The sequence below is a fragment of the Gorilla gorilla genome, chromosome 6, assembly GCF_029281585.2.
Source record: "Gorilla gorilla gorilla isolate KB3781 chromosome 6, NHGRI_mGorGor1-v2.1_pri, whole genome shotgun sequence".
NCBI lineage: Eukaryota > Metazoa > Chordata > Mammalia > Primates > Hominidae > Gorilla > Gorilla gorilla.
Window position 1 is genome coordinate 161,124,265 of NC_073230.2, and position 14,534 is coordinate 161,138,798.

The 14,534-nt window shown below is 38.1% G+C and overlaps 1 protein-coding gene across 21 annotated transcripts in view; it reads right to left on the reverse strand.

Annotated features, from left to right (window-relative positions):
* KMT2C (lysine methyltransferase 2C) overlaps nucleotides 1-14,534 on the reverse strand; it is a 300,175-nt gene that overhangs the window by 169,068 nt on the left and 116,573 nt on the right. For all 21 annotated transcript variants that reach the window (XM_055392460.2, XM_055392455.2, XM_055392459.2 and 18 more), the window contains 3 exons: nucleotides 9,277-9,477; nucleotides 5,940-6,088; nucleotides 4,098-4,207 (listed from right to left, as the gene is read on the reverse strand). In XM_055392460.2, coding sequence (XP_055248435.1) covers nucleotides 4,098-4,207; nucleotides 5,940-6,088; nucleotides 9,277-9,477 — 460 coding nt within the window. The remainder of the gene's footprint in view (nucleotides 1-4,097; nucleotides 4,208-5,939; nucleotides 6,089-9,276; nucleotides 9,478-14,534) is intronic.

Sequence of the window (14,534 nt, forward strand, 5' to 3'; positions counted from 1 at the left end):
AGCACTTCATTACTTTCTGGCACAAGATGATCTAGGCTTACCTTGTATTTTCTCTGCACCAGTCCTGTAAGGAACTACTTCTCAAGGAGCCCTGGTTCCTTTCATTGAAGAGCAATGGTTGGAGACCAAGATCTAAGCACTAGGTATTCTCAATGCTACTGGGGTGTCATTGTTTCTATGCCCTCTCAGGGGATAGAGGTAGGAAATATACATACTCAAATTAACTCATACATATGCACACATCTATATTTCTGTATGTCTGTGTAAATATTAAAAAACATGAGTTTATTTTCATACTTCTGATCTCAACACTACAGCATGACTGTACAGTTCTTTTTGCCTCTAGTTTCATGTTATTTAATCAAGACACCATTTTCTACAGTTACTTAGGTGAGTTCTTTCCCTCCCCATCCTCTTTTATGTGAATTTTACTATTCCTTTTTGGGTTCTCCTGCATCTGGGTAGGTGGTAATTGCTTATTTGGTCTCCCACATCCTGGTTGGTGGCAATTGCATAGAAGCATTTAAAACATTCCTATGGTTCTAAGAATCAGAGTTATACTGACAAATATACTCTGAGAAGTGCCATTCACATTTCATCCATGCTACACAGATCTCCACTCCCTTCTTCTCCTTCCCACTCCCTATAGGTAACCAATCTCTAGTTTCTGATTTATCTGCATGGTACTCCATTATATGGATATATGGATGTAACACAGTTTATTCAACCCTTCTCCTGTGTGTGGGCATTTAGTTTGTTTCCAATATTTCGCAAATTAAATAATACTATAATTAATAACATTAAGTAATACATAATTTGTATTGTTAGAGGCATATTCAGGATAGATTCCTAGAATAATTGAGAGGTAAATGCATACAGTTTGTTAGGTATCACCAAATTTCCCTCCAAAAGATGTGTACCAATTTGCATCTGCAGCAGCAAAGAATGAGAGTACCTGTTTCCCCACAGCCTTGTCAACAAATGTGTTGTTTTATGTTTGTTGAATTTTTGCCAGTGAGACAAGTCTTCCTTTCTTGAGACAAAGTTCTAGCTAACTGGTCCATCTTGTGCCTATTTGATAATGAAGAATAATGAACAAAAGCCAGGCGTGGTGGCACATGCCTATAATCCCAGTACTTCGGGAGGATGAGGTGGGAGTATCACTTAAGCTCAGGAAATCGACACTAGCCTGGACAACACAGCAGAACCTAGTCTCTACAAAAAATTTAAAAACTAGCTAGGCGAGGTGGCGCATGCCTGTGGTCCTGGATATTCGGGAGGCTCGGGGGAGAACTGTTTGAGCCTGGGAAGCCAAGGTTGCCAATGAGCCGTGATCATGCCACTGCTCTCCAGCCTGGACAACAGGGTGAGACCCTGGAAATAAGGGAGGAAAGAAGGGGAAGGAAGGAAAGAAGAGGAAGGAAGGAAGGAAGGAAGGAAGGAAGGAAGGAAGGAAGGAAGGAAGGAAGGAGGAAGGAAGGAGGAAGGAAGGAAAGAAGAGGAAGTAAAGAAGAGGAAGGAAAGAGGGAGGGAGGGAGGGAAGGAGGGAGGAAGGGAGGGGAGAAGGAAGAAGGACAAAACAAACAACCGTACAAATGGCGACACAAACCTGACACTCCTGTGAGTTTTGAGTGATTCAATCTAGTGGAGAGGTAAAGGTTTGACAGAGTTACCACTAGGTCCCTTCTAATCCCCACATGGCCTACCAACTCCAAGTACTCAATCTGCATTTAACTTGCTTAGGCCCACCAAATTCTAATGCCTAAACAAAGTCGGAAGGGATGCAATGTCTCCTAAGGCCTTGTGATTCCTCTGCCAGTGGTAGGACACAGTCTTCATCTCTAAATACCATTTAATTATTAATCAGTAAGAACAAAAATGGTAACTTCTGTCCAAAAGGGACAGAGTGAGGCAAGTTTTCTTTTAACTACCTTCCTAGCAAACAGACGTAGGAAATACATGGACACATACAAACTCATGCAAATACATACACCTACATTTCTGTACTAAGTATCAAACACTACGAGTTTATATTGATTCCTCTGGTTCTAATCCACCACCAAAAAGCTCATTTAGCCTTTGTTACCTTCCCTGTAATACTATTCACTGTCACAAAATAGCCCAAAATAAAAATTACTTTTATGAAGTAATTCATAAAAGAGATGGTTTTCACTGAAATATCATTGTCTTAATCCAGTCTCTAAGAATGTTCAGGCTGGGGAAAATACTATTATGCATTAAACTGTTCAAAATTTGATGACATATACACTTTAATGTAAAATTTCCAAAACAAGCACTCTGACTTCACTACTCTTGAGGTGATGCTTACTCATCTATGTAAATCAGGTCATTTTGATAATCCAAGTAAAGCTAATGTTCTAATGATTGAATTTTTACTTGAATCTAAGTCCTTGTCTCAACTATACTTTTGAAAGCTTTGCCTATGTTCTATCTATTAAAGCCCATATAGTTTCTAAGGTCAAAATTTCCAGTTTTAATATTCCATTGGAAGGGCTGTCTCACTTCTCCCAAATATACTTGTTAAAAACCAAACAGGCTGGGCACAGTGGTTTACACCTGTAATCCCAGCACGTCAGGAGGCCAAGGCAGGCAGATCACCTGAGGTCAGGAGTTCAAGATCAGGCTGGCCAACGTGGTGAAACCACATCTCTACTAAATATACAAAAATTAGCCGGTGTGGTGGCACGAGCCTATAATCCCATCTACTCAGGAGGCTGAGGCGGCAGAATCGCTTGAACCCGGGAAGCAGAGGTTGCAGTGAGCTGAGATCATGCCACCACACTCCAGCCTGCGCAACACAGCAAAACTCCTCTCAAAAAAAAAAAAGGAAGGCCAGGCACAGTAGCTCACATCTAAACTCCCAGCACTTTGAGAGGCCAAGAAGAGAAGAGAGGATCCCTTGGGTCCAGGAGTTTGAGACCAGCCTGGGCAACATGGTGAGACTCCATCTCTACATTTTAAGAAAAAAGAAAAAGAAATTTGTAGACAGCAAAGCAGTATCACTTCACAGAATTTGCTGTCTTTATAGATGGGAGGTAGCTGTTTCATTTGTATTTGTTTCAAAATTACATGAAAATCACAGGAAAAGCTTTGAAAAATGGCAGACTATGCACATATTACTTTGATACAATGCAATAAAGATGAACTGAACTGCTGACCGAACTAAAAAAAATTTTTTAATCACTTTTTAAAATATCAAACAGAGGTAGTTCACATTATGGACTAATGACCTTCAAATCTTTTCAAATATTTTCTTTCATTTTAAATCATTATCAAATAGTTTTGTCTTAAAAAGTAACCACATGAATGTATAAGCATAGTGCAAAATTTTCATTTCTAAAATTTTCATTTCTAATTTAAATGTAAACTACTTATTTTAAAAGATTCAAGTTCACTGAGTAACATACTACATTCCAATGGCTTACACAAATTAATTTTTTTTTTTTTTTTTTTTTTTTTGAGGCAGGGTCTCACTCCAACGCCCAGGCTGGAGTATGGAGTGCAGTGGTGCAATCATGGCTCACTGCAACCTCAATCTACTGGACTCAAGCATCTTCCCACCTCAGCACCCCAAGTTGCTGGGTCTACACATGTGCACCAGCATGCCTGGCTAATTTTTGCATAAAATAACTTTTTTTTTTTTTTAAATTAAATGGAGTCTCTCTCTGTCGCCCAGGTTGGAGTGCAATGGCGCAATCTTGGCTACGTGCAACCTCCACCTCCCAGATTCAAGCAAATTCTCCTGCCTCAGCGTCCCAAGTAGCTGGGATTACAGGCGACTGCCACCATGCCCAGCTAATTTTTGTATTTCTGGTAGAGAACGGGTTTTACCATGTTGGCCAGGCTAGTCTCAAACTCCTGACATCAAGTGATCCACCCACCTCGGCCTCCCAAAGTGCTGGGATTACAGGTGTGAGCCACCGTACCCAGCCTAAAATTACTCTTAATAAAAATTAATAATTTCCTATTTTGAGAGCTTTTACACTACAGCAATCTTTAATAATCCTTTCAAGTGAACTTCTGATTAAAGTGAATGTTATAAAACTATGACTTAAATATTTGCTTTGTCTACTTACTTCTGTGCTCCCTGAGACAACAGCTTTGTCCACGTTCACTAACAATGGTTCTTCCATCTGGCATACTCCTAGTGACCACTCCACACAACGGTGATGAGCCCAACAAGTGCCTAAAATGGGAAAAATGAAAAGGAGCAAATGAGCAAACATTAAAAAAATTAAAGCTAATAAATAAAGACATAAAACTTCAAAATCAACTCTAATATGTACATATACAATGGCATCCTATATTTGTGATAGCAGTAAAGTGGCCCTTCTAAAAATGTGGACCAACCACTGAGTGCCAGTATCAATATCAAACTGAGAAATTCTTAGAAATACAGAATCTGTCTGGGTGCAGTGGCTCACTCCTGTAATCTCAGCACTTTGGGAGGCCAACGCTGGTGGACCTCTTGAGGCTGGGAACTTGAGACCAGCCTGGCTAACATGGCAAAACCCTGTCTCTACAAATCAGCTGGGCGTGGTGGCGCACGCCTGTAATTCCAGCTACTCAGGAGGCTGAGGCATGAGAATCGCTTGAACCCAGGAGACAGAGGTTGCAGTGAGCTGAGATCGTGCCACTGCACTCCAGCCTATGCAACAGAGCAAGACTCCGTCTCAAAATAAAAACCAAAAAAATGCAGAAGCGCAGATCACAAGTGAGATCTACTGAATCAAAAACTCGTGCAGTGGGGCCCAGCAATCTGTGTTTGCTTCTGTTTTTTTTTGTTGTTTTGTTTTGGTTTTGAGACAGCGTCTCACTTTTTTTGTTGCCCAGGCTGAAGTTCAGTGGCATGAACACAGCTCACTGCAGCCTCAACCTCCAGGGTTCAAGCAATCCTCCTGTCTCAGCCTTGCCAAATAGCTGGGACTACAGGCACATGCCACCACACTCAGCGAATTTTTTTCATTTTTTGTAGAGACAGGGTTTCACCATGTTGCCCAGGCTGGTCTTGAACTCCTGAGTTCAAGCAATCCACCTACCTCAGCCTGCCAAAGTGCTGGGATTACGGGCTGTGAGCCACCGTGCCCTGCCAGCAATCTGTGTTTTAACAAGCCGTCTGGTTATTATGATGCACACACAAGTTTGAGAATCACTGAATTAGTGATTATTTCTTCAACAAACAAAATTAGTTTTTAGTCATTTTATTTAAATATTATATATGTATTTGGTATGTTTCTGGTATCTTTATATAAAACAAAGTATTACTTAGTACTTTGTTGAGGTGATATACAAAGGAAATGTATAGAAAATGAACTACACATACACCTCTACTTCCCTCATCCCACAGTGAGAGCACATATCAATGATTATTAACACTTCAGCCTTTAAATTATCCATCACATAACACTTGAACCACTACCAGTCAATCTGCAGTTCAACTACAGAATGAGACGTACTTTAAATTCCAGTAGCACCATATCATGAGTGCTGAGTTACAATACTGTTATAATAAGATAATCTACCCGGCTAAGACCTATTTTCATTCATGCCCAAATAAAATAGACTCAGAATGCCACATTCCCCAAGTTCTCACTTTAAAATTTTCCCCTTTAAAATTTTCTCTCTTTTCTCAATTGTCAGATCTCCATGGTACCGCTATCTACACAAGAAAAAATACAAGTATTTTAAAAAGCATCCAGTCCGGTGGTGGTACTGTACAGATTTTAAATAAATTAGATAAACCTTTTTAGACAACCCTTTTCTTTTACCTAACCAGGCATATTTAATAATGTTTTTTTATAGTATGATTCTAATTATTTCTAGATGAAAGGTATTTATTATTGAGGACATTAATAATGCATTAAAATTAAAATGCTTCCAGAATTAAGAGGCAGTTATTATTGAAAACATGCCCATACCTGTAGAATCAAATAAGGCTTGGATATCAATGGCATCTGGAAGCCCAACCAGACTGAGTTCATCCCACAGTTTACCAGCTTGATCATCTGAAGCTGTCTGGGTGCTTACACTTACACAAGATACTATATTCTGCTGAGGAGATCGTTCTCTGAAAATAAAATAAAATAGCTGTGAAAGTGAAAACAAGCAGACAATTGTTTCATTTTTAACTGTTTAAATGCAATGTACTGCCAAATCAATTTTAATTTATCAGCCATTAACTGTCATAAAACAACTTTTAGAATTCATCTGTTAGTATTATCCATGGTATAATATTAAACTGGGTTGCCATATTATATCATATAAGTAACAGGTAAGAAAAAGAGTCTCCAAACCCACAGGGAAGTATTAAATTGTAAATTTGTTTTTCCATTCCATAATATAATGTTTTTAAAACCGACTCTCATATCCTAGTCAGGAATTGTATTTAACGCATAAAATGAGTATTTCCTTTGGCTTTACTTAAACGCTTACAAAACAAAACTTGATCAAATCAGAAATGTTTAGTCTGCTGTATCTTGACTGAGGACTGCCACAACAGAGGTGGCAGTTAACTGTGTAAAGAAACGATATTTTCCAGGGAAAATGAAAACCCACTACAGAGTGTGAAAACAGAGGCAGGAGGAATGGAATGTATCAGCTGTAGCTTTCTTATGGTCCCGTCAACAAATCTCAACAGCTGGTCTGTGGCATGACATTGCAAGTACTCTCAATCAAGACTGTACGTCACAAATTGGAAGTAAAAAGCAAAAGCAAAATAGCTACCAAAGGCATGTAGAATAAGGAAGATAGTATAACAGCAAAAACTATAGTCTAAAAAAAGAACATTGAATAAAGTAAACAACATATGGGAGATTTCAGGCTTTCAAGGTCTAACACTTTAGGTATTATTTAAGACCATTAAACAAATAAAAATGGCTATTGTACTTAATTATTAAATATGGGAAATCAGATGACTACCACTAAAACTTAAATCTTCTCCTAATATCATAGTATTTAACCTGATCATAATTCTGGATTAAATCACTATTGAATATAGATCATAACTCACTGCACTTCTGTATGCTGGATATTTATCATGATTCCTATTAAGAGAAAATCAGCACAATGACCAGGGTACTAAACATTTTTATACCTGGAATCATTGAAAGAAAAAAAGTATTAACATATTTCAATAAGTACATTTAAATATCAAACCATATAAAAATAACCAGTAATGTTTTTATGTTCAGCATTAGAAATGCATACTTTTTTTTAAAAGGTTTAGCATGCTATGCTAACTTTAAATTCTCATTTTAATAAATGCCCACAGTAAAATGAGAACAAATTCTTTCCTATAAGTATAATCTCTATTCCTACAAATATATTCTCCATTACAAATCACTGTTATTTTATTGGAAGAAAAAAAAAAAGACAAACAGTTCATCTATAACTACTCAGTGTTGTTTTAGCATACTGTTTTGCACTAGTATTTGATGAGGGAAAGGGGTGTAAAAAAACCAAGAGAATGACTAATTTATTACTAATCAGGTCCTAACCAGCAGCTTAATCAAATTCAACCTTCAAGTTTTGAGACTGGTTTGTATGTATATACCATATCAGTAAGATATCAATGTCAACACTAAGGATGACAGCAGCCCAGCTTAGAAAGAGATATCAGGAGGAATCAGCTGAAATGCATACCCACAAAATTCTTAGTTATAAAACAAAAAAAGGGAAAAAATTCTTGATTTTTTTATTTAGTGAAAATGAGGAAAGACATTTTCAAAACCTCCTTTGTAAAATTGTTTTTTAAATTAACTAGCTACTTAAACTTCATTAGCAACATACATTTTGTAAATATTTGAAATCATTACCAAGCTAAATTAATTGCCTACCCTTCAATGATGCCAAATTTTTAAGTGTAATTCATTAACTGCCATATTATCATTACTTATTAAGTTGGTAAGCACTAAGTATATATAAAGACTTTCATTTAACAAAGGCTATTTTTATATAATTATCTGAGCTCATAAGAATTTTCACTAAAAACTAATTTCACTTTTAAAACAAGGAAATGAAACCAATTCTATTTCTCAGGACAGGATTTTATATAATTGCCATTATTTAAGGCAGAACATGAGGATATAAGATACAGCCTGATTCACTCCATTAAATTTGCTAATAGACATTTTAAGTTTCCTGGCCTTTTCTTTATTTTATTAAGATGTGTGTACTCAACTGACAACTAAAGAAAAAGCTATAGCCTCCAAAACATCACAACTCTCCAAATATAGTACTTCTAAGTTTCCTTAAACTGTTCCACCTTAAATTCTTTTAAAAGATTCTCCCTCTTTTTATTGTTTCATTTCCTACTTCAGGTCTTCAAGGCATTGGCAGCAGTTCAAAACAAGGAGCCAATCAAATAAGTACAACACAACAATGATTTAGTAATTAAATTTGGATATAAGCCAGATAAGCACTTGAGTGATTACATCATAACCCTCAAGAGGCAGTGTTAGCTTTGCAAGCTAAATTAATTTTTACACGTTCTCATCAACTCCAGAAACTTCTACTCCCTTAACCAGCGCAGCCAAGTCTCCATATTAATATGGTCTTTAAACACAACTGTACAAAATATTTTAAACTATATCAGACAAGACCTTTAGGTAATTACAATGTGCCCGTGAATACAGACATACACACATCATTACAAAAAAAATTCCTTAAAAAAGAAAAAAGCATCTTCTGGGAGGGAAGGCAGGGGAGGGAGGGAGGGAAGAATATATAGGACAGTGCAACATTTTCTGAAGCACACAAACTTATATATAAATTAAATGACTGAATGGATCAATGAATAAATGACAGAAAAGACATGAGTAGTGAAAACCAATTCTGGATTTGCTATTGTATTATGTTATATTCTTACAATTAAAAGCTTATTTAGAGAAACAAAAGAAGGACTTTATTGATCTGTTTTATTATTATCTTCTTTCCATTTATAAATTCCATGAACTCCCTCCCTCTCAGCTTGTGTTATGTTCTTTGAAGTTTTCTTCCAAAAGTTTAGTTTTGTGATCACACCGCTTTCATATACAATTAATATAAACTTTTTAAAAAATAACAAGAAAAATTTGTGAAAAGGATAGTTTGTTGGATTAATTGGGTTAATGGTGAGTCAGAGTATCCCATAAATGTGGAGAACAGGAGAAACTGTTCAACAAGAACAATCCCGTTTGAAAATTTATAAACATTATAATGGAAATAAATTATATGCAGTCTTAATCTATTCCAACATTTAAAGTCGAAACTGCTTACTTTCTCTGTCCTCTTTGTTTTCGTGGTGCTGAGTTTTGCATTTTCTCATAGGTTCCATTGCTGTTGTCATCAATGTCCTTCTTGTTAGAAGGTTGGTTTCTCCACGGCAAGATAAATCCAGGCGTTATTCTGAATTGTTTTAAGTCTCCTTGTCCTAAGGAACTTTTTTCCCCACAGTAACAAAAAGCGCAGAGCTGTTCACTAGTAAAAATGAAATGTAAGTCAGAGAAGGAGAAAAGTAGCTTTATTCAACTGCTTTAAGCGATAACTATAGATACTTGTGCTTTTAAATTATGTCTAAAGCACAAGCTAAGCTTTTCAACCTATTTTCTACAGTCTATTCAGTGATTACCCATAAGAACAATTAAGTTTAATAATTATACATTTGGAATTCTACTTTTCCATAGCATTTTAAAAAGTAGTACACATATCAAATCCAAAAAATTCTAGTTAGTAGTTAGAAAAGTTATTTTCTTTTATATTTGACTAGAAAAAAATCCAAGTAAGAAAGCTAAAGATGGGGGCCAAGCACGGTGGCTCATGCCTGTAATCCCAGTACTCTGGGAGGTGGAAGTTCGAGACCAGCCTGTCCAACGTGGTGAAACCCCATCTCTACTAAAAATACAAAAATTAGCTGGGTGTGGTGGCACACCCCTGTAATCCCAGCTACTCGGGTGGCTGAGGCACCTCGCTTGCATCTGGGAGGTGGAGGTTGTAGTAAGCTGAGATCAAACCACTGCACTCCAGCCTGGGTGACAGAGCAAGACTCTGTCTCAGGAAAAAAAAAATTTAAGTTAAAAATGGGAAAGAAGGTAGAGTTTAGTAGCCACCCAACTGTATGACAGCTCTGTAAAACATATGGTGACAGTTTTATTTAACCACTTGATAGAATGTTCATTATGCATGATATATATATACCACACACATGCATACACACGGGGAGATATAAAAATATAAACTTAAATAGTTCCTGGGTTGAGTGGTAGTAGATTTTTAGGGAAGCAGAAGAGCTGAACTGGAAGGAGGAAAGGGATGATTAGGAGCAAAGGGGATTTTTTAGGCCAGTGAAACCATTTTATATGATACTATAATGGTAGATACTGAGCCCTAATGTAAACTATGGACTGTAGTTAAAAATAATGTATCCATATTGGTTTACCAACTGTAACACAGCACACAATACTAATCATGAGGGAAACTGCTGGGGGTAGAGGTGGGAGAATGAGCTCAATTTTTGTGTAAACCTAAAAGTGCTCTAAGTCTATTAATAAAAAAGGAGAAAACATTAAAAATTTAAGAGACAACAATCAATATACATATATAGAATATACACTTACTAAGAGATCTTAGAAAGAATGAAATTAAAAGGACTGCTTCCTCTTGATTATATTTACACTTCACAAGATATTTACTGCTGCTATACCCAAATCCTCCTTCTTGGGCATTAAAGTTACCTCTACAGTATTTACCCCATGATCTTACATATCTTGCATTACCAGGTGACAGAACTAACCTATAGCCTTTTGAGGTGACTTTTTAAAACTTAGGTTTAAATCATATTGGACTCTCAACTAATTACTTTTATCAAAATTAGCTTTGTTTTTGTAATAAATTACCTATTTCAAGTTCATGATAAACTATGTTGTCTGCTGGTACCGAGACATACACACATACACAAATTAAATGTAGTGTAATTTCAAAAAAAAATCAAGTCAAGTTGAAAAAGAAAATTTCTTCTTTCCAAAAAGAGACCACCACCTTATGCTTTGCCAGTATCTTACTATCCCCTTATTTGTAATTTTCTCTGAGCTATTAAGCTTACATTTATTTCACCATATCCCATTTCTGGTTTGTTTCTTCCCCTAGAAACACTACCCATGAGAAGCAACAATCAGATTGACATTAGTCTTATCAACATTGATTTTAACAGCACTGATTAGAAAATGGAGCAATATTTTAAAGCTACTGCAGAAAAATACCTTAGCATTCAATTTTATATTCAAAACTATCACTTAAATGTGAAGGTATAATAAAATTACTCTCTGGCTTAGAAGACCTCAGAAATTTTGCCACACAACAGATCCAAAATGAAAATACTTTTAGAGAAGTACTTAAATTATTAAAGAATTAGAAAAGGTTGTATGAAGTAAGGGAGGTCAAACACCTCAGAGTAATTTATTGTTGACTTTTTTTAATGCGAGGTTCAAGGGAAATTTCTAGCTTTTGGTCTGGCTGTAGAAAGCTGCAAACAACATTGTGCCCAACCACACGACATAACCCAACCAGAGAAATCTGCAAATTCACTTTTCTGAAACCCATCAGAGGGCAGAAATCACAAGGCAACCAAACTCACCATCAAATGAAAGACACTTCCATAAAGAAATGTGACAATAGCACCTCTGAGGAAGAGGCCACTGATATCATACCAGCAGGGTAATAAGAATTCAGTAAAAATTTTTAAGAAATTGCTAGAAGCCAAGTGTGAAACACAGTGAGACTATGTTAACACCTGTGACCAAAGACAGGGGAATTCTAACCCACACAAAGGCTCCTCTTCATGCACCTCATTAGATGCTCACGCACTACAGCAACTCAGCCAGGAACAGTGGCTCACACTGTAACCCCAGTGCTTTGGGAGGTCAAGGCAGGAGGATTGCTTGACCCCAGGATTTTGAGGCCAGCCTGGGCAACATAGTGAGACCCTGTCTGTATTTTAAAAAGAAAACGAGGATGGGCGTGGTGGCTCACACCTGTAATCCCAGCACTTTGGGAGGCCGAGACGGGCAGATCACAGGTCTGGAGTTCGAGACCAGCCCGGCCAACATGGTGAAACCCCGTCTCTACTAAAAATACAAAAATTAGCCAGGCGTGGTGGCAGGCGCCCGTAATCCAAGCTACTCGGGAGGCTGAGGCAGGAGAATCACTTAAACCCAGGAGGTGGAGGTTGCAATGAACTGAGATCGTGCCACTGCACTCCAGCCTAGGCGACAGAGCAAGACTCCACCTCAAAAAAAAATAAAAGAAAGAAAAAACATGTATACAGTGACTAAAAAACATTTTCTAAAATAGCATACGAAATCTTACTAGCCACTACAATAATGTAAACCAAAACCACCAATTAAAAGGCAAAAATCACCAATTAAAAGACCATTTTTAAGATCAGATTAAAATCAGATCTAACAATTGGGTGCAGCTGGGTGCGGTGGCACACACCTGTAATCCCAGCACTTTGGGAGGCCTAGTTGGGCAGATCACCTGAGGTCAGTTCGAAATCACTCTGGCCAACACGGTGAAGCACACACCACCCACCCGCCCTCTCCCCATCTCTACTAAAAATACAAAAAAATTAGCCAGGCATTGGTGGTGTGCGCCTGTAATCCCAGCTACTCGGGAGGCTGAGGCAGGGGAATTGCTTGAACCAGGGAGGTAGAGGTTGCAGTGAGCTGAGATCGCACCACTGCCCTCCAGCCTGGGTGACAGAGCAAGACTCCATCTCAAAAAAAAAAAAAAATAGGTGCAAAAAATGTTGGAAGTATAAACACAAATGACACATAAAACAAGGACAAAAATGTTGACGGGAAAAGAGGTAAAAAGATACCAGGCAAACATAAACCAAAATGAAGTTTGAGTGGCAATAATTTTATCAGACAAAATGAAAGTTATGTCAAAAAGAAAACATGACATTAGAGATGAAAAAGATGTTACACACTAACAAAATGATCAATAGTATAATAGATATCGATCATAACCATATACTCAGACCAACATGAATCTGGTCTCAAAACGAATCTCGAATCTGTAAGAGATGGTTAAGCATCTCCAATCTGAAAATCCAAAATCTGAAATGCTCCGAAATTAAAACTTTTTAAGCACCAACATGACATCACAAGTAGAAAATTTCACACCTAAGTACTTAATATAAACTTTGTTTCAAGCATAAACTTACTTAAATATTCTATAAAATTACCTTCAGGCCATGTGTATAAGGTATATACGAAACATAAATGAATTTCTGTGGGCGGCAAGCCACCCAGGTGCCGAGGCAAGAGACCGAGGGCACGAGCTGTTCCAGTATAACAAAATATATAAAATAAGAATAGTTATATAGATCATAGATATGATTATACATGAATATCGCTAATCATTAGTTTGTAGCAATTACTCTTTATTCCAATATTATAATAATCCTCACTCTACAATCATAACCTAGGAAAAACCAGGCCATACGGCAATAGGAGCTGAGGGGACATAGTGAGAAGTGACCAGAAGACAAGAGTGCGAGCCTTCTGTTATGCCCGGACACGGCCACCAGAGGGGTCCTTGGTCCCAGCGTCTGGGAAGACACCTGTTGCCAAGTGGACCATGGTCTAGCGGTAGTGTCAGTGTCAAGGAAAAACACCCACTACTTAGCAGACCGGGAAAGGGAGTCTCTAAACTCTTTTAGAGTTTAGAGAAGACTCTACTCCTCCACCTCTTGTGGAGGGCCTGACATCAATCAGGCCCGCCCGCAGTTATCCAGAGGCCTAACTGTCTGCCTGTGATGCCGTGCTGCAGTGGTCACGCTCCTAGTCCGCCTTCATGTTTCATCCTGTACAGCTGGCTCTGCCTTTTAGATAGCAGTAGAAAACTAGTGAAAGTACTAAAAGTCTCTGATAAGCAGAAATAATGGTGTAAGCTCTCCCTCTCCCTCTCCCTTTCCCTCTCTCTGCCTCAGCTGCCAGGCAGGGAAGGGCTCCCTGTCCACTGGACATGTGACCCACGTGACCTTACCTATCACTGGAGATGGCTCACACTCCTTACCCTGCCCCTTTGTCTTGTATCCAATACATATCAGCGCAGCCTGGCATTCAGGGCCACTACCGGTCTCCGCGTCTTGGTGGTAGTGGTCCCCCGGGCCCAGCTGTCTTTTCTTTTATCTCTTTGTCTTGTGTCTTTATTTCTATACTCTCGTCTCCGCACACGGGGAGAAAACCCACCGAACCTGTGGGGCTGGACCCTACAAATTTCATGTTTATACATGTCTCCCATCCCCAAAATATCTTATTATGTATGTGCAAATATTCCAAAATCCAAAAATAATCCAAAATCCAAAACACATCTGGTCCCAAACATTTTTTTTGAGATGGAGTCTCGCTCCGTTGTCCAGGCTGGAGTGCAATGGTACGGTCTTGGCTCACTGTAACCTCCACCTCCTGGGTTCAAGCAATTCTCCTGCCTCAGCCTCCTGAGTAGCTGGGACTACAGGCAAACGCCACAAC